Source organism: Lutjanus erythropterus, chromosome 20, assembly GCF_056507025.1.
Source record: "Lutjanus erythropterus isolate fLutEry1 chromosome 20, fLutEry1.hap2, whole genome shotgun sequence".
Classification (NCBI taxonomy): Eukaryota; Metazoa; Chordata; class Actinopteri; order Lutjaniformes; family Lutjanidae; genus Lutjanus; species Lutjanus erythropterus.
In genome coordinates this window covers 7629845-7657427 of record NC_139336.1, presented here as the reverse complement: position 1 = coordinate 7657427, position 27583 = coordinate 7629845, and the positions used below count along the sequence as shown (strand labels likewise).

Sequence of the window (27583 nt, the reverse complement as noted above, 5' to 3'; positions counted from 1 at the left end):
CCTTAAGTTTAATTAACTGGAAACATTGTGAGGCTGACTTAATGATTACTGCTGTTGTGAAAAGTTAATTGTGTGACTGAGAGTCTGGATTGTGGCTTGTGGATGTGCACAGCTGCACATGTGTTTGTGTATGAGAAGAGACAGAGATCAACAGAGCTGAAGTGCATTATTTATAAAAACTACAGAGGCAAAGTGTGCAGAATGACATATGTTTCTAAACTGTAACCAGTGGCTTTATTAATGGTAAATAATGAATTTACAGATGCTTTATTATTCATAACCCACTAACTGGAACAACTTGTGTGTTTCCAGGTTGTGGAAAAAAACCCTTTGACTTATCATTTCACTCAGTAATATTATAGTTATTAATATTAACACCTGACCTGTGTGAAACCAAAAGTCACAGCTGACTTCTTTTTAAGACATTACGTAAGTTATATACATTAAGCTAAGTTAAATACGTGAGCTTATCTAAGTAATGTACTTACTGAACCCAAACCATGATGATTTCATACACTTAACCTAAACCTAACCAAGTAGTTTTTGTACCTTAATTTTCGAATTTTATCTAGATGTTGCATATTTATCATTGTTAATTGTACTGCAGAGCCCTGCCTATGCAAAACTGCTGTACCAAGCTGCCATATTTGACAAGTTTAGAGTGAGACAGTGAGGTTGCCAGTTTTGTTACAATCATACCTGCAAAGATCAAAACCAAAACTGCAGTCACAACAAGAGATACTTCCAGCATGTAAAACTATAATCATTTTACATTCTGTTCATGTACAGATAATGCAAACAAGAAACAATGTGTTAGTAAGTCTTCATTCAAGATCTCTGGTCAGTTTAGTCTTTATTGTCCTTTCTGACATTTATGGGTTATCTGAGATATTGAGTATTAGAGCTGCAACAATTAATTCATTAATTGATTAATCAATTAAAGAATTAATTGCCAACTATTTTTGTAACTGATTAATCATTTTGAGTAATTTTTAAGAATAAAAGTCAAAATTCCCTGAGCTCTGCTTCTTAAATGTGAATAAGTTTTTAAGTCTCTATGACAGTAAACTGAATATCTGGGTTGTGAGTAACAAGACAGTTCAGGACATCACTTTAGGCAGTGGGAAACATTTATCAATATTTTTGACCATTTTCTTACGTTTTAAAACAAATAATTATTAAGCAGTTAATCAAGAAAATAATTGACTGATTAACCAACTACGAGAATAATCATTAGTTGCTGCCTCTCTGAGTATTGTGTGTGTTTTTTTTGTTCTTTTTAAACAAGTATTACGTCCTAGTTTAAAATTCTGATATTATGGCAACTCTATTCTCTGTTTCTCTGTATATCTTTGGAGAGAACCACACTAGCTGTTTCCCCATGTTTCCAGTCTTAATGCTAGGCTAGGCTAATCTCATTCCTACTCAAGCTCTGTCAGTGCTGCACAGACATGAGACATGACATTGTTTATTTCTGGTTTTATATTCTTTTTAGTCAAAGAGATTTTCCACCACCTGGCAAACAATAAGTTATTCTTATTAATTATCTATAACTGATATATTTGACAGTTATCAGTGATTGTTTTTAACCACTAATAAACCCATTAGTTGCAAGTTAAACCTCTATATAAAGAGTGTCTTACTAGAAATTCTTATCCATATTCCTAAATGTTGGATCACAACTTTGTTTGCAGCAATGGAAAGTATTCTTAAGTGAAAGAAGAAATACAGCAATGGAAAATGCATGAAAATCAGTCCCCTGCCTCACTACTTTAAAATAAGACTAGCCTCATAAATTATTTACAAATGGTTTATAATTTGGTTATTAATAATGTTCCTCCTATCTTCAGTTCTGGATCGTGCTATCAGAGAAGTTAGATATATTACATGTTCCTCTAAGACTGTATTCTCAAGAAAAAAACATGAGCATCAGTCTTGTGCCCAAACCAAACTAAATTTTAACCATATTTGGATCACATTGTAATGTTTTATTGTGTTTGTTGAAGTAATTTATGACAGTTTTGGAAGGCACTGACAAGCAAATGGGTGCATCAGGTCAGAAAACACTTGTATGAATCGCTTCCAAATGACTTGTTTTGTCCTTTAGTTTGGAGAACCTGTTGGCTCCTCTACATGTTCAGATGCTGCTCGAAAGTCACTGCGTTACGTCATCACAACATCCAAAGTTTATATATTCTAACAGCTATATCTATCACATTTAAGATGAAAAATTGGACTGATTCTGCAAAGGGACTGGTAATAAAGAAAATACTTGGAAAAAAAAGGTAGAATATTTCTCCATGAAATGTTTCAGAGGGCTTCCCAACTGTGCTTGTTTGTTACATAACTGACTCACAATTATGCCAATCTGTTGTTCTCCAATTGGAACGCTTGTGTTTGAATTAATAATCAGGGATGCATCTGATCCTGATATGCAGCTATGCATGGGTGTGTTGCAAAATATTTATATCCCTATACTCCCGGGAACGTTCGTAGGGAATAATTTTTGGAACCAGCTCAACATCTCAGAGCGAAGTATTCTTCCAACCAGTAAATCTTGGAGTATTACACTTCCTGGCACTGTGAAACAAACAGTTTTAAACCTCTTAATCTGTTGTTACAGTAACGGCATCAACAAATAATGGAATAAACACGGTGTAAAGGTAATTAAAGGGTGGTGCAGCAGCCATGGAAAGAGGTGAAAGGTGCAAACCGCCAAACAACACCCTGCCCCCCCACTCCCCAAATGAATTATGGCGCTGCCGCAGAGAGCTGGAGGTCAGGGAAGCTAATGGTTTTGTCAGGGCTTGTCCTGGCTCGGCATTCAGCTCACTTTTATCCAAGCAGATAACCTCCGGGCTATCGGCTTTGTAATGTCACCTGAGTGCAGACTGGGTTCAGACGGCAAGAGGCTGAGCCAAGGTGAGAAAGGAAAACCAAGGCTTTTAATGTAAAGCCACACATCATTAGAGTTTTGACAGATAACCAAGTAATTGCGTGCTGTTGCAGAGTGAAGCACCCCTCCCACCAGCACCACCTCTAATTCTCGAAATTCCTCCTTTCAATACCTGGAAAATGCAGATGCAGGATGCAACCCTGTGCACTGACTCAAGGTTTAAGAACTCATACCTTTCTTGAGTGTTTTCCATTATGTGGAACATAGTACTCCACTGCATTCCTTTTACTCCTTACTGTACTTTGTAGATCTCATTTTACATTGGATATCAGCAAACACACAGACTCTCAAGACCATCAGCAGTTCCAGCTTCCAGCTTGTTTTTTGGTGAATTCATTAATTGCAAATTTCAAAAGGAATGTGTACCAGTAAAGTATATCAGCTAAGGGAGGTCCGACGTTATAACATACTGTAAGGCTGCATTTCTTGGAAGGCGGAGCTGGGAATGACATTGCCCCCTGAGTTGACCACATTCCTGTACTACAATTTGGAAAACCAAGATTGACAACTCCACGCTAACCACTGTTGTGCTTGCTCTTTCGCTCACACACAGTCCTTTAGTCAGAAGAAACATAGAAACATAGAAGTTAGACAGTACTGTGTAACTGATTTAATTAGACAAAGACAGAAGTGCTAATTAATACTATATCATTACAGTTTTCACATACTGTTGATGCATGGAACGGCCATCTTGGATTTTAACGTCAGGCTTAGTGAGTTTTTCCAACTTTCTGAGTCGGAAATCCGACTTCAGGGGCGTTGTAGTTTAAATTTCCAAGTGGAAACTGAAATTCTGACTTTGCCTTTCAAACAGAACACACTACAGGTTTGTGGCTGTGTGTTGTGGAGGTTCCAGACCTCTGAATCAGCTCTGGTGAGGCTGTGTTAGGCTAACTGGACAATACTAAAATTCATTCATTCTGTTTCTCCCTTTTAGCTCAGCAAGAAAACAATCTGGGGATTCATATATATGAAATGTTACTTACAAATGACTATAAATTTGGACTTTACACCTTTCAACAACTCTTTCAACCAGTTCATCCAGCCATAAAAAATTTCAAAATGTCCAAAATGTGAACACTTCAGACAGACATTGTTGAAGTTGATGCAACAGTGCATTTAAGTTATTTTAGACACTTTTTTCATCCTGTAGAGGAGTGTGTAACCTTTCAGCTGATCTAAAAGTATGAAAATCTATTCCGTTATTATCTTAAGTTTGAAAGATATTCATAACACTCTGACAGAGACATTCTTCACACTTGAGAACATTTTACTGCTATGAATTTCTTATTTACAACATAAATGCAGGACTCTTCCTTGGAAAGAACAGCTCATCCTGGCATTTTCACTCCCATCACGTGAAATACAGCAGCTTGTTCAGGCCCCGTGCTTCAACCATGACACTGTAGGTACCCCTCTAAAGACGTTTCTGGAGGTGCTTCTCTTTTGATGTGCCGTCAAATTCAGGGGACGTAGTATAAAGAGCGAGAAAGTCTGCATATGGAGGAGGTGGGGTGGAGGATTGGGTCAAACAAACACAGGACTGTCACCGAGGAGACCGGGGTTCAAGCTCTGTGTGAACCCAAAAGTCAGTGATGACTTCTTTTTAATATGTCACTGGGGTTTGTGTAGGTGGGCTATATAATTCATGCAATGAATCATGTAACGTAAAGTACATATGTCATGTTAAATACGTTACGTACGATAACTTATTTTGTGATCTTTTCCTAAACATAACCAAGTAGGTTTTTGTGCATTTATTTTGAAAGTCTAAAGTGTAATTTTTTAGTTATATTTAAACATGGAGTCTGGCACAGGCAGAACTGGTGCTAAAGGACTACCTACACTTTCATAGTTTGAAGCATATGGTGAGGGTTAGCTGCCGTATTTGAGCTGGGAGTGAAACCATGTTGGAGTGAAGTACTTCCCCCAAACCTTTTTTTCTGCACCCCACTGTCAACAGTTTTAATTACTGTTGACTTTCTTTTAAATGTAACTTTTCAGTGCTGTGAACATGGTGAGTGAAGTTCCAGTCCATGGATATCTAAACTGTGGACAGATAAAACTAAAACTGTCTGTGTGGCTTTCTGACCCGTTAAGCACAGGTGTGCAGTCCCTCCTCCAGCTCTGGCGCAGTGTGAGATGAAAGCAGTGCTCTGAACACTGTGAATATATTCCAGCTCCCATCACATTGCCCAGTGTCACTCTCGCCTTGATGCTTTTCAGTCCATTAATGGCACACAAGAGGGAAAATTTCAGCTGTATGAGTGGAAGAATACATCAGGCTTTGTTGCGTTTTCTTTTTTTTTTTCTTCAAGTACATATGCCAGTGGTTTGTATCTCCCAGCGAGTGATGAAGAGCGTCTCTTCACAATGCAGCTCAGGCAGTGCCTCTGTGTAATTACAGAAATCCTGTTTCCCGTGAAAACACTCCCAGGATGTAACAACAGTGGAGGGTTAGATGAACTACATGTTGCTTTCACGGATTCAGTTTTGCAAAGATCTATGCACGGCAATGCTGCAGAGGCAAAGCTGTAAGTCATGTATTTTGCAACAGAGTGGTAAAAGCCCCCCAGACAGATTAGAGCATGAAAAACAAAGAACTGGGGGATAATCTTCTCTGAAAAAGACACAGAGTCGTGTTAGAACAGCCAGCATAATCCATTTGAGAAGGCGACAGTAACACATTGAGTGCAGTAATTGGCTGGCTTTCTGTTTGTGTACTTGCTTGTGATTATCTAGGAAGCCATCAACAGTGAAATGTCCCAATTTACAAACCAAACCAAACACAGTGTAATTAAGAATTTAAATTGCTTAAATTATGATAATGAATGTTAAAATGTGAGGAATACAATTTTGTCCATTGGTGCAGATAGTTTGGAATATAGTTTTGCCTGTACATTAGCTACAAAAAATCTTAACCTGTACCAGCTGTCTTTACAAGTCTTCAAATCTTATTTTCATAAAGTTTTCTTTAAGATGCATAGAATAGTGTAATAGTTTTGTAACCGTGCATCCTGGGTTTACCTAACTGTATAAACATAATAAGAAAAACAATAAATGGGACGATAAGTCCAAACTTCTCAATTAACATGTTGTCATTTAAAACATTTTGCTATTTATTTAGAACATTACAGGTGGATCATAATATATCAGGCATAGAATTAAACTGTGGACTAGGGCTGAAAGATTGTGAATAAATATCTAATTGTGACTATTTTGACTGATTCTGTGATATGATTTGTGATATTAGAGGTAATGATAATTTTTCAACATTATTCTTTATGACATGATAATGATAATGATAAATGATAAATTATGTTTTTTTAAGTGTGTAAAATCAGATTTATGGGACGGGACATGTCTGCCTTGTGACATTCATTCATTTAAAAGTTTTTTGACACAGATTTTGTCTTTGACAAATATTGCCCCTCCTGTGATTCGAAACTTGCAGGAAGCCATATTACGATTTTGATAAAATTTTGATCAGTTGTGCAGGGCTTCTGCAGACTCTGTGGTTTAAGATGAGATCAAACCTTTCTATGGATGTCACTTTTTAAGCCACCACAAAGGCCAAGTTGTGTCATGCAGATGAGGTAAGCCTTGTTTTTAGCCTAGCAGTTGCTGAACTGTAGCTCTTACCAGCTGGTTAAGAGCAGTGAGAAATCAGCAGCTGGCATAAAACAGAACAAAAAAGATTTTCAAAAACTGTGATTTGTACTGGAGGATAATAATGCTGTGAATCCCTTGTATATTGGTAGGTAATCTGAATTTTACATGGGAATGGAAGACTAACACTAACAATTAAAACTGAGGTAATTACAGAATATGAACAATGGCTGTTACTGAAAAAAATCCAACCATGTACAAGATACAATCATAAGGATTATAAGAGCTCTGTCAGCCCCTCAGAAAAACGTATTCTTTATTGTCTAGGTAAAAGTGGAATACATTTAAGGTTCAAGGTTCATGTTTTCGTCATTCTACAATATATGGTTGCACAGTGAAATGCAAGTTGTATTTTTCCCTTTATGGTACACAAGAGTATCCACAATGCAGTGTTTTTCTAAAAATAAACTCTGCATTGTGGATGTGATTTGACGTTGATCCAACCTTGCAAAGCGAAGAAATGTGGTCTTTTGACAAATGCACTATTTGTTCTTGCAAATATTACTTTATAATCTTAAGAGAATATTTGAATTTTTAATATTCCAAGTTTTCTCAGATTATTATCCCCCCCTCCCCTGTCTCCACAATATTTAGTTTCTTCTTTATTTCCTTTAACCTAGAATGGCCCTAATATGCCATTGCAGGTCTGGCATTCATTCTTCAGGAAGTAGTTTCCTTATGCAGTGGGATTATGTTTTATCACATTTTCTGTGCTTTCCTTGGCACAGTTCTCTCTGTTTTACTTGAGTGTCGTTATCGTGAAACATGGCAGACTGCCTTGTTATCGGGTATGACGGGCTCAGAGAACTCATGCATCTGTCTACAGGATATGTGTGTTATTGTCTCATTTTAATAACTGATGCTTGAAATCTAAATTTGCATTCAGATCTGAGTCAGCATCAAAACACAGAATATCAAGGGATGTACATCATGTGTCAAAAGAGAAGTAGTTCATGGGAAAATAGCAAATATGCTATCTTGTTAAGTTAAGAAATCATTTTGAAAATCCTGGATTTACATCAGAAAACAAATCACATGTTCTTTGGCTCAGTCTGAGAAATCCGTCAACATGTTTTTGAGATATCCTGCAAAATCTAAAACAGTGCTGAAAACACCGAGACTTGATTATGTAAAAGTTAAGACAAATTCGTCTCACAAAGATAGGAATTTTGGACAGGCTAAATTATACAAGTAGTGCAGAGATTAGAGCAGGAACAAGGCTGATTGGCATCCTGGAGTCTGTCAAGTGGAACAACTTCTACCAAACAATTTAGCATGCTTTTGTGTAAAATTAAAGCCACGGCAGGTCTGTATACTGTATGACTGCTACAACACAGGAGGACATTTTCCCCCGGCCGTGTAGCTCATTTATTTTGGGAGCGGTCCAGGAGACAGCGGGACTACTTGGCATGGTGAACCATGTTGGAGGAGATGAGGGTTGGGGTCTAAGCAGCAGCCGACTTTGGTCTAACACATGAGGAAATGTCTGCTAACTGGGAGGACTGCCTCGCAGCTGGCAGCAGCTGCTCTGACATACGCTGCGAATGGAAATAATGCTACGTTTTTTATTCATGACTCAACAGCAGGAGGGTGTAGGTGGCAGGGCGAAGGTAGTGGGTAGACACACTGTCAGAGCCTTTAACAGAGGGCTCAAGTATGATTCCTACAACAGTGAAGAATGAAGTGTTCCCTGAGCAAGCGTCTACCTGCTCACTGAGTTTAAAGCTAACATTTATCACTTTCTGTTCATCTTTGAACTTCAAATGTCAAGTACTGAAAATAGGGTCTTAAATTTTGGATTCTGTTATATGAAGGCAAAGTTCTTGTACAGCTGCTTGTGTTCAGACAACATTTAACATTTGAGAACTATGGGTTCTTTTCTTTAAATGGAAAAAAGGATTTCGTAGAGTTGTTTTCTTATTTGTAGCGCAGATAATGCATTTTCTAGGATGATACATACAAGCAAAGAAAACTGTTGTCTGATCTTACACCGCTGTGGTTAAGATTTGGTTAAGTTTAGGCACAAAAAACCCCTGGGGAAATATCATTGTTTTAAAATAACTACTTCATTAAGATTTAGGGACTTTCATTGTCATGGGTACAATAATAATGACTTGGTTATGGTCAGGGAATAATGATGATCTAGTAGTTAGGAGAAAAGCACCATTGCTGTCAGTAACAGGAAATGAACAGTCCCATATGCCTGGGAGGCATATCTGCTCACTATAATACATCATCTCAATACAGCATCAGTTTAACAGACAGAGAAGCCTCTGGATTTTTGACTGTACTGAAAATTGCAGGATTTTGGATTTTAAAACCCTGGTATACCATAATACCTTGATACCGTCTGAGCCTAAAGTCCAGCATCTTGTTGACCCATTCATCCTCCCCGATGTTCTCCATCTGTGAAATTTGCTGCTTTATATTAACAACCAGGTCTCTTCAATCTACATACAAAGACAAACACAGTTTTACACTTTCAAATTTCATGCAGTTTATACACCAAATCCAATTTTGCATGCAGGTAATATGTCTACTCTTCCAATAACTTGTGTTGAGAGCAGATACATTGTCAGGTGACCTTTGTCATCCTTAGTCAGATGACCTTCCTCATCATGTTAACAACAACAACAAAAAAACATGATTAACATTGTGAAACAACTGCAGTTTGAATAGGTTTTGGCAATAAAATTTAATTATTTGGGTTAAAATAACTATGTTATGGTACAGAAGTTAAGTGACAATGTGACCTAAAACTTTATATAACTTTTGATTTCGCATTGTACACAAACCCCACCCTCCACGTTGAAACTCCTGTGATTGTTTAGCCCATCCAACCACCCCACCTCCTCCACTTTCTTGAACTTTATCCTACGTAACCTAATATTTTTTTAATGGGAAGGATTGGTGTATCGCCTGCAAAATTGTAATGCAATTTCATAGTCTAAAGCTGTCAGTGGTGTTATTTGTAAGCAGACTGAAGAGAATGGACTCATTCAAACATCACCTGAATTTGTCTTTTGCACTCAGTGAAAAGTCATAACTCATACAGCCATGAAAAGGCTTTGTCACTTTAGCATAAATGTTGTTTGAGGGCATTTACTGAAGGGACTGGCGCTGTTGTTTTTCTTGGGAAGACTAATGTCTGGTTTGAATCCGTTTCCTTCCTTTGGTTGTTTACACTGTGAGAAGTCCTCTGAACCAATATTCGCCCTCATCTTCAAATGATTTCTGTCTTACTTCTGGCTTCTTTGCTCTCTCCTCTTTTAGATGATTTATTTTTGCACATGCTGCAGAAGACTGTGTCAAATTCTGACATCTATCTGAATCAGAAAATGTAAGAGTTGAACTATGTGTATGCTATCAAAGTATATTACCCACTACTCATGCCATTCTGTTTAAATGTGTTTAAATTCAAAGAATGGTGGAAAATGTGTCACTCAAATCTGGATATAACAGACATTACTGGAAATGGTAGTGAGCAAATCCAGCCACAGTAAGTGCACCATGCACACAACATAACATAATAATAAAAATGACAATATTTTAACCTAAAGAGGTCACAGATTCCTGCTTCAAAGCTGGTCTTGTATCCTGAATTTCTCCCCCAAATTTTTTCCCAGATCACTGTGGATGTTTTGAAACTCAACACAGCTCACAGCTGAGGTTCAAAACATCAACACAGAGCTAGCTGAAAGGAAATTTGGGGATTTGGGTGAGCAGCAACAAAATCAAGCAGTGTATCTACTAGCAGAGAGGCCAGTAAACCCCTGCCCACTTGTTACAGGCTCCTGCCACTGCTCCAGTCCTCTCTCCAGCCTCACTTATTGTGTCTGTCCTGTTTATGCCTGTCACAGATGAGGATCTGGCTCTGCGTATACGCACAGCCTTACATCTGGTATTTATTCATGTGTGCACAGCACTGGTTTTGAGTGTAAATAATCAAGTATGGCTCACTGTTGAAACTAGAAATAAACATGTGGCCAAATAAAATCAGATGTAGACAAAAATTTAGAACAATGTGTCATATCCTGTGGTGTCAGTGTGGCCTTTGACTTTGCAACCCTTCATCGTATTGAGCTTGTTTTGGCTATTATTGAGGTACCAACAAGGATTCATTTTAAACCTGGTTAAATGATGGCTTAATTACAAACTATATTGCACCAACCTTTAAAACTAGCTTAAAATGATGACGAGTTCAATTTAAACCTCTCTTTAAACCTCAGTTTAGTTTTTACTTTAAAATTAGATAAATTAAATTCTCTTGCACTAAAGCTTTAAATCCCAGTATTAACTTTAGTCTTAGACGTAAGGAGGTTTAACTTTTAAAGTGGCTGTCTTTTTGAGATGGATTGAGCAAAATAATCCTGCTCCTTCAAGAAAGTAAAGGGACAGACTCACTCACATGAGTTTTATGATGCGTCTCTTCTTTCTTTCACTCCAGTTGATGTGTTAAAACAGTTTGCCAGCTGCTGCCTGTCAGTCTCTTTGTTCCTCACTGTGCTGCTGTCCGATTTTTAATCTTCTATTATTTGGCCATTTTGCTCCATTAATTTAGCCAAAAGGTTTTACGCAAAGGAGGAGAATTAGAGCTTCTCTGTCAAGCCATCATGAGTAGGCTAACCAGCGTAGTATTAGCATAGTATTAATCATTTTAAACCTAATTGTGCTAAACTCAAATTAGAATTAATCTTAGATTGAATGAACAAAGTCTGAGAGTCTTGTTTACTTGAAATAAGCGAAAAGCTAAATTTCAGCCTGTTTCAGTTACAAATCAATTTTTTGATTGAGTGTAAGTATCAGAAGGTAAAACAATGCAGATTGTGGCATGAAAATAAAGAAAAGTCACACTTGAATCCAGAGACTGTTTAAAGAAAAGCAATATTGTAAAGAAGCAAGTGACTGATTAAGATTACATCTCGTTTTTTTTTGTTTTTATTCTGTCTGCAGTTGTATACATCTGTGGCCCCCTGGAGACTTTCCTGAACATCATGAAACTGTTTCAAAGCGAAATCCAGGATCCAGAAAACTACGCCATTTTTTATCTGGATGTTTTTGCTGAGAGCTTGGCGGAACGCAAACCGTGGCAGAACTCTGACTCAGACTGGGCTGATCCCATCAAGGTCTTTAAGGTACAAACAACTCAAGAACTACATACACATGCCTGCACATAGAAACACACATATACAGTGTGCCGCAACAGCCATGCATCTGTGTGGGTCACTACTCTTGATAAGTTGTGTTCAGATTCTTTGTAGATTTATTGAATGTGGACTGTCACAGTTTCCCCCACATTGTAATTGGAGGCAGGAAAGACTAAAACCACCATCTGGCACGAGAAATTGGTGTCTCTGTCAATGGATATTTAATTTGCTGTTTCTGTTCATTTTCTCCCTAAATCCTATAATCTTTATCAGACTTACTTACTTAAACAGAACAAAGTCTTTAAATGTAGCTGAAAGCTGTAAGTTGGTTCAAATACATGCTGAATAAATTGTTTCTGATTAAATATCACTTGTTCCATGAAGATGCTTAAAACAAATCAGAGTCAGGGCAAGCTTTTATGGTAATGACAGACAGGATTAAGAAAAGCTTATGTGGACTTTAACTGATGATCTTAGGCTGCATCACTTTTGCCAACAGGCAAATTGACAAAGACCCCTCAACTCTTTCAGTTACTTAAAGGACTGAAATTCTTGCATGACATTAATGAATGAGGCGATGTGTTTTCACAGGAAGCCATTTAGCCTTACAGATTAGTGCACTGAGACATAAGAGAGCAGGCACAGACGTGACACTCGTCTAATTTATCTTCCTAAATGTCACAGTAGCTTCTCTTAATTCTCTTTAATTTACTGTTCACAAAGTTTGAAGGCGAACGGCTTTCTGAATATAAATCTGGCATAATATTAAATTAATTATGGCATTTTCTGTTGTAATGGATGTGGAACATGTTTAAAATACAGTTTAAACATTAACTCCGGAAATTAATGGACATTAATGTCTTCCTTTGCTTTCCACATTTGTAAGACTTAAACATAATTTAGTGCCTGAATGCATAATTCTCCACACCTCCACCTTTAATCTCTGCACATTTTGAATACCCTCTTAGTTTTGTTCTTCCAAAATGTTTATTAGCTAACAGCAAACTAATACTAAAAAATATTTCTATTTGTTCAATCAAAGCATTTGAAAACAACGATTAAGGATGGACATTTTTACTCATTTTATTTGCTGCTAAAGTACTTTTTTACACATTAATTAAGCACATCAGCTGCTTTGCAGGGGACTGCCCATTGTTCCAACGGCCCCAAATGGTCTACGAAACCCCAATAGTTTGAAAATGACCCACTGGCCCAAACGCCCGTTATCTGGAAATCCTCAAAAGCCCATTGCTCTGAAGGTCCATTGGTGTGAAAATACACACTCTCCTTGCAGTTGTTGGGGTTAGTGTGTCACCGCAAGGACAGCCTGTATTTTTGAAGCAGTGGGCCCTTGGAGCAGATGGCTTTGTTTTCAGGACGTTTACTGTGTTTACTTGTTTTAATGGGATTTCGGTCCAATGAAATATGGCAGCTCTGCCAGTGCCCCTATTAGCTTCAAACTACGACATTGTAGGTACTCCTCTAGCATCATTTGTAGAGGAACCTCTTTAACATTATTATTGGTGTGCCGTTGAAGTTGGGCAGTGTAAAGAGTGTAGTGTAAAGGGCGACAAAGTCTGTGAATGGAGGTGTGGTCAAATTAACAAAGAATTTTAACCCTTTCAGGAGACCAGGGTTGGTGTCCCATGTGAAACAAAATCAACCTTGATTTCTTTTTAAGGTATGTACATAATGTACACAAGTTACATAATGTACATACCAAAAAATTTTTCTTGAAAGAAATCAAGTAGTTTTGTTTCCTAAACTTAATCAAGTAAATCGTGTGCCTTTATTGTAAAAGGCTTCCTGGTTGTTGCATATTAACTTTTGTTAATTAGACCTGCTAAACTGACGCTAGAGGAGTATGTACATACTTTAAAGTTTAAGGGTACTGACTAAGCTGCTGCATATGATGAACAGGGAGTGAGAATGTGTTGTCCAATGGGCCATATTTCAGACTATTGGGGTTTTGGAATAATTGGCTGATTGGACGGTGCCAGGCCATTAGAACAATGGCCTGGCACCGTCCAATCAGCCTGCACACATTCAAGATTTTTGAGTCATGATACTTGTGCCTGTTTACAAGGGTTGGAAATATTTCAAGAAGAAAGCAATTTTAAGATTGGACACAAGATTTCATGACTAATTCAAGGGATTTTTTTCCAGTGATGAAACCATGTATTGGTATGAGCTTTAGCATGAAAAACAGTGATCTGAAGATCTGTTAATGTGAATATGACCTGCTCCTAACCTCGGCTGGAGAACGAAATTTTGGCTCTCATCTTGCTGAACACACAAAGTGTTAATTTGTCTGCAAGCCATAACAGGACTCATTATGGCAATATGTTTCCTTCAGAGCAATAATTGCTTTGTGGAAGTTTGTGGTGGAGTTTCTATAACTGTTGTGACATGAAAAACGATGCATTGCTCTTCCAGTTAAGAGCAAAGCTAGACAGCTTCATAGAAATGTCTAAAACTTGTTGTGATAGCAGCAAGTACATCGACAGAATCAAAGGTCACTTGAGGCAAATATTTGGACTGAAATGTGAATATTTTATTTCTCTATCCAAACACTTGTGTAAATGTTAAACAAGGTACAAGGTTAATTTATTGATTATTTTACAACACAGGATTGGATACTGTGATGCTGGTTGTATTTCCTTTTATGCACATGTACATTCAACCACATTATGTGCTATATAAACAATGCTTTTATTTTTATATGTTTAAATTGTAAGGATCTTAAACTGTTTCCAGCTCGACCATCATGGATTTTAAGGGGGCATTATCTGTAGAGATTTGAAAAAAGTTTCTTCCTCCTCTGTAGACTAATGAGGTGGTATCCTGCCGAAATAATCGTCATCATAATAAGTGACTTCATTAATATTGGACAGAGTTGTTAATACCAATCAACTAGTTTACTATATATATTATACCTCGTTTAGACTTATATCTATAGTGAAGTTACATTGTATAAATACATTTGGGTGGTTTATAATGGTCTAGTGGAACAAATTTCCACTAATGCTGCATTCATGTTGATGCAGGCAGATGTGGACAGCAGATGGACAACACCTACAGGATGGCACGTGAAAAACAAAACAGTACGATTGAATGGGAAGATGGCAAAACTAAACTTGCATGATGATATGTCGCTCTGCTGATGTTGTACTGTTGACAAAGAATGGAATAATGTGTAGTAAAACTGTTCTGTGTGTTTTTTTTATGTTATTATTCTAGTAAGCAATAATAGTTGAGTAGTAGTAGTTTACTCATTGTGTGAGGGTGCGACATAAGATCTGGTTGTAAATTCTGTCACAGAACAGCAAAAATGTTAAACTTTGAATAGTAATGCTGTCTGCTGTTTTCACCGCTGATATTCTGTGCTGGCCTCACCTGGTCTTACCGTCATGCTCTCATCCACTAAATTATCTGGTTTGCTGTCTACCATCTGTGGGAATCCATATGAATACAGTTGGGCTGCATCTACTAAAGATTTTCTTCATCGACCAGTAGTCATCAGTTCAAGCCATTAGGCGGCTTGTCATTCGGTGTTTATGATATTAGTGTAATTATTTAAACATATGTTTTTTTGGGCACAAAGTGAGCCGCCTCTTAAATGCTAATGGAAAAAATGGTTGGAACAACCAGCAAGGAGATAGAACATTTTGTCAACTTATTTTAACACAGTATAACCTTGTTGTTCAGAACACAAGAATTAACTTCCAGCTTCACAAAAACAAATATTTGCAGGCTAATCGACATGATGGATAATGTATACTTAGCAATTAACTTGCTAAGTTACAAACTCGCTCCTCAAACACTTTGTGCCTCCCCACCTGAACCTGTCTGAGGTGGGTTTTTCCCACGACTACCGAATAAATGAAAATGGTTCAGTCGGCTATTGGGGAGCAGCCCCAGAATGCAGCATAAATCTTGCCTGACTCTATCTTAGGTTTTTACAAATATAGTTGAGCAGATGTTTTGTCATTTACATTCAATATGTGTCTGATATCAAATGACTGCAGAAATATGACAAATACTCTAACAGCTCAGGAATGACTTTCAGCCTTGGTTGGACTGTTAGCATAGCATGCTAAAAACAGAATGATCATTAGCTGGTACAGCTGGCAGCTGCTTAGTCAGCAGTTTGTGACCCTCAACCACAAAAAACAAAAGCATGTTGCTGAACCCAGAGTGTATAGTTTGGGATATACTATGCTGAAATACAAACGTCACAGAGAAATAAATTTAGACAAATCGAAGATACAGTATGTCTACCAATACTGCATTACTGTAGGTGTAATTTCACAAAAAAAAAAATATTAAGGATGAAGTTGAGAGTAATTTATGGATTTTCGCAAGGCTTTCACTCGTCCTTCATTTGGACATATTTAGATAGGATTCAGTGCCTTGTTCAGTCTAACAAAGACAGACATGCTGGATGTTTCACAGATCAATCCTAAGTCCTCTTATTTCATGCTGTAGTTCTTAAAATGTTTTTCCCTCTCTGTGTCTCCACCAGTCTGTTTTCGTCATAACGTATCGGCCTCCTGATAATCCAGAGTACAAAGACTTCCAGAGGAGACTCCATGCCAAAGCTCAGAGGGATTTCGGTGTGCATTTGGAACCATCACTGGTAAGTTATAGCCTATGAAAACCTTATGTGTTCTCAGCAGCATCACAACCTCTTTAATCTTTTATTAGATATTGTGTGCAGAAAAATCCCCACTGTGCTGTGTAATTGCAAGCAGTTAATGATGAATGATGTTGACGATGTTAGCAATTAATACTTTTTCTTTTATTACTGCTTTCATCTCAACTATTTAATATGGGAGTTTCACAAAAGAACATTAGACTGTACTTTTGAAAAAAAAAAAAAGTGAATTTGCTGGTGTTTGCCAAAAATCACATTTCATTGAAGCATGCTCTTGAATATTGGCTGAAAGATGGATTTCCACTATAAGTTGTTTTTATTCTATCACGAGGGTTCTTAATCATGAGTGTGTGTATTGCACAAATTCCTTTTGTTTGACTGTTCAAGATTACATCTTTCTTCTTGCAGATGGATTACATTGCCGGCAGCTTCTATGATGGTTTTGTGCTGTATGCAAAGGCTTTGGAGGAGACACTGGCAGAGGGCGGAGCCCAGAATGATGGCATTAACATCACGATGAGGACGCAAAACCGCAGATTCTGGGGTAAGCAAATATTGGTGATGTGTTTAAATTTGTAAGAACTGTTTCATATATTAGAACTGATGTATAATACAATATGGTATATACCTAATATATATAATACATATATATATTAGGGGTGGCATGATTCCCCAAATCCATGGTTCAAATTGACTTTCAATTTTAAGAAGCTTATTCAATTCGATTCAACTGGCTAGTCTTGCTCTGTAAAAATCATCAGGTTATTAATTCTATACCCTGAGTGTCATTTATTTTCAAATTCTTCTTTAAAAAGATGAGCTGTTGTTCTTTTCTTCTTTTCTTTCCAACACATGGTCAATGCATTGAGTAGATGGGGTAAAAAGAAAAAAAAAAACTTTTTCGATTATTTGTGGTATCCCTAAAATATACTAATTTACACTTCACTACTACACACTCTCCTGCACTACTTTGTTGGTCTTGATTTGTGCACTACACCGATTCCTTAGCTGCAGATACACATGTATGTGACCTCATGCAAGATTTGATATTGATAAATATATTAAAGTCTCCGCCTCCACTTCAAGGGACAGTTGCACATTTTTCCTTTTATTTGTCATGCTATTGATCTATCTAGATAGTTTTTTGTGTGAGTTACGCAGTTTTTAAGATATCGGCTGTGGAGGTATCAGCCTTCTCTGAAGTATAATGGAACTATGGCATTCACTTGAAAAACTTAACAGCATTGTCTCTTTCTAGAAATCCAGTTACTCAAGATAATCTGGATACTTTGTTGTGAGCATTTTCACGTATTTTTTATTTTTATTTTTTTCCAACCAAACTACACTCCGCACAGAGGGAAGTGTGCATGTACTCATGGATGAGAGGCTTCTGCTTGTGACAAAGCAGGATGTATACATAAATCCTCTGCGGCTGAGCTCTAACATTAGCACCAGTGAGCTAGCTAGCTCAGCGATACAGTTGGTGGGTGTAGTTCGGTGGAAAGAAAATACAAAACTGCTCACGAGTTGTGATTCTGTGGAAAGAGACATTGCTGTTGAGTTTCTCAGATGTATTTGTTGGAGCTTGGAGCACCACAAGCTCTGTGTCATCCAGCTCCTTTATACTGGAGAGATGGGAGACGTCTCCACAGCTGGAGCTCCAAAACTCGCCACCTCACACCAAAACTAGATGGATAAATAGCACTACAGGTAAGAGGGAAAATGTGTATTTTTGATTTGGGGGTGAACTGTTCCTTTAAAATGCTGTCAGTCACTTTTGCTGTAAAGCCATGGCTGCCTCTTAGATAACAGAGAACAGTGCTCTCCAATAATCATGCAGAGAGGCCAAGTGGCCGGCCCAGCTGGCTGTTATTGGAAAGCACAATTGACCCCAAAATGCGATTCAAATATACCCTTTCAACACAATAATTATAGTGCTATTGAACAGTTATCACACAACACTCTGGTTAATAGTCCATTTAATGCTTAATGTGGGTGCTCACACACTTCCTTGTTTACTTCGCTGGCTGCCACATCTGCTCTCACATCATATTGGAAGAAGTAGAACAATGGGATTTTGTTGCTTCAGCTTAAAAGGGTTGGTGAGGGTTGTTTTACTCAGCGTGATGGAAAAAAACAAAGAAAACAGGCACCCCATGTTGAAAATAATAATGGAAACTTTCACTTCATTATTGTAAAAGGATTTTTTTGTCAATGTTTAATGCTACCTGGTTTTATAGAAGAGAAAATCTTTTTTCAAATATCCACTAATGGCTCAGCAAATGCATTTTTTCAACTTACAGGTCACATTCCAACTATTTTTGAACCTGTACTACAATGATCTGTAGTGAGAGACGGGAAAAATGCACCCTGTAAAGCTATAAAGTGACAATTGCTGGAAATTATCCTGCTACTGTCATGATTTTGAATATTATGTTTGAGTAGAGCTCCATTACAAACTTGGGTGACCAGGTCCCAACAAACCAAGCGTGGGACAAAGAGTATGTTTGAGAGGGACAATGTGGGACACGTTACCAATGCTGAGAGGTAGTCCAAAATCCTAATATTAAAAAATAGGCCCTCTGGTTGATTCAGTATCACACAATAGACCATAGATAGCTTAAGTAGTTTTACAATTAATCTGCATAGTTTGTGACTTTGCTACCCTCCACCTTGGGCCTATTGTAGCACTTGACCCACGTTTTCACAGATTGACATCAAACACTGCCTTGTAATGACAGACTGCCCCACTTCCTTCATATTTTAGAAAAAGGTCTTCCCTGCTGTGGTTTGTCTTTTGAAAACCAGAGACAGTATGGGACATGGTCTCAATATGTGGTACGTGGGACAAGGAATAAAAAATGCTGTTACAGAGGTAAACCTTCTCAGACAGCCCTCTCTGATGGGAAACTGAAGCAGTTTTATCACTATGTTTAAAACAACCAGACTCCTTTGACAAAAACATAATTTTACTTTGTAAAACACAGGTTGCTGGTCTTGTGTGGCCTCGATCTTGTTTGTTTTTGTTATTGTATGACTTGGTGTTTTAAAGGGTTAGTTCACATCCTAAAAATACTGAAATTAGCCTTTAACAAACCCTTAATGGGGATATTGTTTTTATTTTTAGGAGTGACTGGACTTGTTACCACAGACCACAAAAATGCCAGGGATATAGATGTGAACCTGTGGGCGATGACCAACCAGGAGACCGGAGAGTACGGGGTAAGTCACGCTGTAATTTGCTTTGTGTTTAATGTGTTCACAATCTTCGACAGGTGAATAGATCACTGAACTGGCAGTTTGATGTGGACTATTCCTTTAAAACTCTTGCATGAAGGAAAGGGATGGTTATTTTCTACTGGGGAATTAAATGTTTTTACATGAAACAGGAGGGTTGGCACAAGCAAAGGCTGCAAAATAAACACATTTTGCTGCTTTTCTTGCTTTTACTGGTGGTAGTGATCATTTACATGTTGTTATTTCTTAGTTTTGGAACTGAGGTAAAGAGCAGAGAGGTTGGCTGAATGGACCAAATTTTAGTAAAAAAGGATGTAAGATTTTTTTTTGTGTGTTTTCTCTGTATCTGGACCATAATGATAGATGGTGGAACAGTGCACCCAGAGGCACACAGATTGTCACATAGAGCTGCGGCAGTTTGCGAACAGATTTGGCATGGAGACATTTTTGTTGTGCATGGACTGGGCTGATAAGCAAATGAGGATGGACTCAGTAGACTTTTGTTCTTCCATCATGTTGTTTTTAAATATTAGAGCTGATATCAGAGTTTTCCGACTAACAACACTTTTTTGAAACCTTTTGTTGGGGGCACCATAACGTGGCCAAGGGATTTAGGTGCCAACCATGAACCACTATATCCCTGGTTTGCATCCAGTCAGGTGTTGCATGTCATTCCCCATTTCTCTCTCCCCTCATTTCTAATAGATCTTTTTCACAGCAGCCATATTGATATGAAATAGCAGGATAAACACAGGTATTACCAGTGATACTAATTAATTTCATGTAGCAGAGCCTTTCCAGTGAGCCAGCTTAGACAATATGAGCACCTTGGCTCTGTTTGACCTGAATGGAACCTTAATTAGTGTCACTGGTAAGACCTGTGTTTGCACTAATTCATGTCAAACGCTGTGTGTCCTTTTTCATTCAACAAAGGAAGTCAGAGTCCCCAAATGTTAAATGCTGTATAAGTACAAGCAGTCATACACGAGCTTTGTGTGAATAAAATAGTCTAGAAGTTGAAATGAGTCAGGAACTGGCTGATAGTATACAAGATGAGAAGTCTTAGAATACAGTAGATACTTTTGGTACTTGACAGTTTTCATTACTCAGTGTGTGGCTGGACAATTACTGTAATATGCGACTAGATGTGTTACATTTTGGATATTTTTATATCATCATATTGCATAAGTGTTGTCTTTTCCTGGTTTTAAATGCTGCATTACAGTAAACCATTTACCTTTACCCATTTAGCAATTATTATATACAATATTGATTTTTTATTAAAGGTTTTGTTATGTTAATACTTTGTGAAATTACCAGTAGTCCTCCCTGCAATATTGTTGCAGTGTATTGATATATTGAGTTTTTTGGTCAAAACTACTGTGATATATAATTTTGTCCATATTGCGCAGCCCTAACTCAGTGGTACAGATATATAACATTTTAGTTGTTAAAAGAAGTTAGGTTCAGTGTCCAGGTCTAATAGACAGCTTAACAAAATAATATTGTAAAGAATATTTAAATTTCATTCCAATTATTTTTAGTGGAGAATTTGTTAACGATGGCTTGATTTTTTAGCTCATTTGGCATAGAGAAGGTTAAGAGGAATGAACAGGTTAAATAATAATAATATAATAAGTAAATAAAAGGTAGCTCTAGATTTTTTTTCTTACATATTATGTTTTTTTTCCCCATATCCTCTACAGCAATGTTTCCCAAACCTTCGTCCTTGTAGGGCTGGGAATCATTTAAAAAAATACAATACTGGTACCAATCCCCTTAAAGTGATACAGATACCAATAAAGTACTTAATCAGCATGCTGAGCTGCCAACTCCAGCTCAAATACACCATGCTCGACATCACCATGACAGATTGTATGTAGCTGGTGGCTGTAGCTGTGGTAGTGGGTCAATCACATGTTGCATTAAAGTGAAGAATGTTTGCAGTGATTGGCTGTGAGCAAAATCATAAAAATAGTAATTTTCCTCTAGATTTGGGCACAAAAAGGATTGAATGCAGGTATCTTTTGACTGGAGTATCATGCAGAGGCTTGATGACGAGCTGATCATTTGAATATAAAGTATAAAGAACTTAAGTTTTTTTACTCCTGTTACTATTTCTTGTTGAGTTTGTCCATAAGATAGATTGTGTTTTAAATTGTAAACCTCCTTCTGGTAATTTCTTTATGTGTTGGAAGAGGGAAAGGACAGTGGGTCTTCAGGACCAGGGTTGGAAAGCACTGCTGTAATGTCATGTCATGCTTAATACAGAGCATTGTTGAGTAAAAAATCTTTTGAAAAGCTTTTCACTTGTCTCTGTTAATATTAGTGCTTATAATTAATGTAGTGTTTAAATGTGTTTAAAAAAATAGTCTTCGCTGTCAACTCTCCCACTGAACTCTTTGATAGAAACTGTATTGCTTATTTATGAATCATGCTCAGTCCCAGTATATAAAGCTGTTGACATAAAATATTGTCTGAAAACAATGCAGGACTGATCCACTTCATATGTCTCTAATTATTCGAATGCTTTTCAGCATAATGTGTGTAGCTTTAAACCTCAGCCTTTGCTTGTGTGTGGCCATTGATCCAGTGAAAGCAAATGGATTTTACTATCTGGGAGATATTCTGGGGTCCTGACTTCTCTAATGATAAGATGCATAAAACCTCAGATTTCCCTCACAGTCCGATGAAAATATTTGTGTATGTCGCGCTCTGCAAATACTGCAGTGAACTGCTTTAGTGTGTTTTTTCGTCTCTGGGGGCGGCAGAAGTGGGTTAGCTAGATTTGACTTCAGTTAGAATTTCATAGCGGTCCTCAGAGGCTGTCAGCGGGACTTCCTGGTCCCATTTATCCTCGGCTTTTAATTGGTCGATTCAGATGGCCGATTGACCCGTGTAGCCAGCCAGCTGCTTGAAAACATCACAGGCCGGTGTCAGCTTTCAGAATCTCAGACTGCTGAATATAATAACAAACTTTATCTTCAGAAAAGACCATCCATCCAGCAAAATGACTGATACTGACACCGATTAATCAATGGGTGTCTGATTATATATATGCATGACTATGCAGCTTGTATTTGTCAACAGTTACAGAAGAAAGACATTTGGTGTTCTGCCTCAATAGATGTAATTTGTAAATTATAAGATATTTCATGTGTGTTCATACATCTGCACACATGTTAATATGGTCTTACTGGAAACTTCTTATGTTTTTGTCTTACTTTGGATAAGGATAAGATGTAACCAGCAAAAACAGGGAGATACACCATATGACCAAAAGTATTGGGACACCACTGTCCTCATACATCAGTGTGTTTTGGTGCGGCTCTGTTTTTCATGGTTTTTGTGCGAGGCCCCAGTGACATCTTAGCACGGATTTAACATTGCACCCCTATAAAATTGTCACACTCATAATAAAGGCTGCACAGAATTGAGGTTGAGTTGTTTTTAAAATTTAATATAAAAAAAATTGTATGTGACTAATGAACAAAGAGTGCAGTTAAGACAACTATTAGGGGACAGCCCTATACTTTTTGCAGTGCAGTGCAGTAAACACAGCCCCCTGAACTGAAATACTGAAGCTATTTCCGAGTGTGCTCCCTCCGCCCCTTCACCCATCACATTCTGCATTGTTTTGATGACCCTCTGTAGGGGTGATGGCCTTCAAGGTTTTAGCAGAGAGGACACAACATGCTGGGAGCATGAGTGGAAAGCACAAAGACTCCTCCAGCCAGTTAGAGACACAGGAGTCATGTTTCACAGCAGGACAACAGATGCTGCTCGTGAGGCTGTACCATCAAAATAAAGCTCACATCACACACACGAGCTATCCAGGATGATGGTCAAACTTTGTGTGTAGATGTAAGGGGCCTGATGGAAGCATTTGTTTACAATGAAATTCTTGATTAAATTAAATGTTGTAATTATATACCACAGAATTGACAAGACACTTTTCTTTTAAAAACATCATCAGTCTTAACTACTGAATTATTATTTAAGTCCTGTTGTAGTGGGATCATTTGAGTATGTCATTATCTTTAAATATCCAATTTCTGTCTCATGATTGTGACTTAGTAATAGCTAATATAAGGAGTTTTTAACTGGTTATGAAACAGTCTCAGTTTATTACTCATTAAGTTAACAAGAAACTTGGCTGTTTCAGATGAAGCTTAGACCCCTGCAGGGGGCATGGATGACCAGAGGAGAGAATTGAAGTTGAATAAATAAAATACAGTTGAATTAATATGATGTATGGAGGGGAAATCAATAAACAAATGTTTGCTGATGCTATCATGAAGATGTTTATTTCACAAAAATTAAACTTGAATCCTTTTTTTATCGTTCCCTCCCCAGTTATAATTGATGGGGTCAGGGGTGTGAGCTTTTTCTTCTTGCACTTAGCCAAGCCTCTTCTGAAGAGGGGAATACCAGAAAGTTTGGGAACTGCTGACATAGGCCTAATTAAAGTAATTAGATAATTACATCTAAAAATTGGGATAAAAAGAAAATATTTTAACTTGTGGTAATAGTGTGACATTTTGAGAAATAAATGTATTGACTTTCTTGGAGTCTTGTCATCACTTTGAGGTTAAGAGGGAACCAGCAGAGACTCCAGGAAGTCACTGCTCCTGGCCAAGATATAGTTTCAGCATCTCACTACCCATAACAACTCAGCTTGTCATTTTTGATTTCACTGTTTATGTATGGATCAAAAGATACAAGATGTTAATTATTGAAATTTACAGGTGCTCATAGGCAGAGTTTTTAAACTCTAGAAAGAGCCAAGCTAGCTGTTTCTGCCCATCTACCATCTGCCCCTTTATGCTAAGCTAAGCTAAGCAGCAGCCACTGGTGGTAGCTTCATACTTACTGTACAAACATGAGGGATATTGATCTTATCATCTAAATCTTATTAAGAAATCATATGAGCATATTTCACAAATGTCACTATTCATTTACAATTCTTGATTTTATATAGAAAACCAAAACTTCTCCCCAAATTAAGAAAATCTCATTAAAAATCACAGAAATTTATAAAATGGTAAATTTCAGTCTTCCGCCATGCTAATGGCTCTGTGAGGTGGCACTAAGGCAGAGCAGTGCTGTGAGTTAAATGCTAACTTTAGCATGCAAACATGCTGATGTTTGGCAGGTAATCTTTACCTTCTTAGTTTAGCGTGTTAGCACACTAACATTTCCTAATTGACAGTCAACAGAAAATATTACTGAAGCTGATGGGACTATCTTGAACCGAAGCAAAGTGTTGGACAAACTGAAATTTTGACTCCATGATGGCGTCACCAACTGTCCAACAATGACACTTCTAGACAGAGCTAGCATGGCTTACAATATATTAGAAGAGAGTGGGGATGGATATGGATAAAGGAAAAACAAACTGATTCAGCACCCAATGCTAGGTATGAAACATGCTTTTAAAGCATGTGATTGGTTGAATCCACCCAAAAAGGAAGTGGAAATAAAAATGCAGTTTTAGTGATGACAGCCTTAGAATGGACAGTAAAATCAATAGAATTCACTCTCTATTTAGACATGATGTAATTGTGAATACTATTTTATATAAAGATTGAAGAAATGTAGCCTGAAAGACGTGTGAAAAAACAAGACTACTCGCACAGTAGCCTGTTCACATGACTGCTGTTATATTTATTTGCTGACATATATTTACCATACTGGTAATTTTTGTATTTAATACTTTGTATATTAACAATGGAAGCCTGCACTGTCCATGAGCAAGGTGTGGACACCCAGTGTAAATGAAATGAAGTGCGTCACAGTATGAGACTGAGACAGCGCTGTGATTATTTGTGTGATCACTCTGCTAATGAAAGTTGTGACAGACCCAAGTCATCATGCTGCACTGTTCCATTTTTCCAAATATCTGTTATGATCGCTTTCATTTCTGCCTTTATAGCGTTATTGTGTTAGATAGGAGATTTATCTGCCTTGCCTGTTTTTTTTTCTTTTATGAAGCGCCGTATAACATTGTTAAGAGAAGCACTATATGAATTACGTTTTTTTGTTATTATTATTATATGAGGGCATCTCTAATGAGGCTGACCACATTCATGATTTTATCTGTAGCATTTCATTAAGTCACTGTCATTCAGCGTTTGTAGAATATTTCTGCTGCTTTTTTGTGTTCCAGCCATTTTTTTCCTGCACTTAAGAAACTCTTAAGCTTGTTAAAAGTCTCCCTCCCTACTCCCAACAGTTTTTCACCTGAGGAGCTCTCTTTAGGGCTAAGATGCTTTATGAATAACTTTTTATCTTCACCAGGATCTTAAAAAAACGTCATATTTCTAAGAATTTTCTTGAAATTTCATCACTCAGAGCAACTCTTTGTACTAGGAGGCTTTGTGAATATGGCCCTGGAATACATTTCAGTTTTTCAGACCAATGACAGAATCCCACATTGAGAAAGCGTATTAATTCACACAAGCTAATGGAGCGGCTAGGTGAAGTGACACTTCCACTCTCTCTATTGTTGCACATCAAATGATAAACTGTGTTATCAGCGATGTCCTGAACACACAGCTGAGGTCTCTTTTTCAACAAAAGATTTTCCTCATTAGACTGAAATGGAATCTCACGGTCCAGAATTACCTTTTCCCTTATACATATACTCAAAATACTGGAAAAAACTAAACCATAAAATCCAATTGCAAAACACATAATAAAGATAAGCAGTGATGTAAAAAAAATACGTAGAAGAGACACATTCAGTATGACAATATAGTCAGATATGAGGTAATCAGTTCTTTGGAAGAGCAGATCCAACCTTTAAATTATGGCACTCTGAGAGACTTCAAATGATCCAGGACCTTTATGTGGCAGACTCAGATATATTGATGTGCTATCATAATGGAGTTTTACAATTGGCTGACATCTTGCTCATCTGAAAGTTCAAAGTATAAGTTAATTGCCTGGAAGGAAACCAGGCTGTGAAATTTCAGGTGAAGAAAATCTATGAATACACGCCTTGAACTAATACAGTATAAATGGTTAATACAAACATACATGACACCAGTGGAATTAAATCAGTACGACAAAAACAGCAGACATACGCACAAAATGTATGGAAACTAGAGGGCCGTTGCTTCATTGTATTTGGCAATGCACAAAGATTACTCCAAGAAGATAATTTCAAGCTTTCCCTGCTGGGCTTATATCCAGAGAAAGATAATTATAGTAAAAGTGAGCGAGCATTTATGGACCTCAGCTCGCTGTATGCCAAAAAAATGTATAACACAGTTGTGGAAAAATATTCACAGACCAAGCAGCGCTCAATGGATAAGACAGATGTTTTCAAGCCTTTTGTTAGAGAGGATAACCTACATATTAAAGGCTAAATAGCACATATTTGAGAATATATGGAGGCCCTTTATCGATTATTCTGATTTATGATGATCAAGATGACTCATTTTTGTGGATAATGCAGTTTCCAATGTTTTATACTTGTCATATTTTGCTTCTTTGCAATTAGAAAAACTCATTTGTACAGTGTTTTGTATAGATTATTGTTTGTTAAAATAGGGAGAGCAATCTTGTTTTTTTAGTTTGTTCGTGTGTTTGTTTGGTTTTTAATTTTTTTTTTTAGAGCTGCAACTGTTGAGTGACTGGCTGCTAACTTGAATTAATAGCAACAGATTTGATCAGCGATTGATTGGGTTGAGTAATTTTTTTTCTTTAGGTCGAGGTTCTCTTATTCAAGCTTCTAGAGTGTTTACTGGTTTCTTTGGTCCTCTGTGACAGTGGGCTGGATGTCTTCAAGGACATTTTTTTTAATATCATGTCATTTTGGTATTTGGAAGGAATTGATTGACATTTTTCATAATTTTCTGTCATTTTGTGGACTGATGGCTGATTCATTGATTGATCATGAAACTAATCGAC

At 37.4% G+C, this 27583-nt stretch overlaps 1 protein-coding gene across 1 annotated transcript in view; it reads left to right on the top strand.

Annotated features, from left to right (window-relative positions):
- The window catches only part of npr2 (natriuretic peptide receptor 2), an 82496-nt gene that overhangs the window by 3913 nt on the left and 51000 nt on the right, over positions 1-27583 (top strand). Inside the window, exons 2-5 of the mRNA XM_084745354.1 lie at positions 11579-11760; positions 16298-16411; positions 16838-16973; positions 19557-19651. Coding sequence (XP_084601480.1) covers positions 11579-11760; positions 16298-16411; positions 16838-16973; positions 19557-19651 — 527 coding nt within the window. The remainder of the gene's footprint in view (positions 1-11578; positions 11761-16297; positions 16412-16837; positions 16974-19556; positions 19652-27583) is intronic.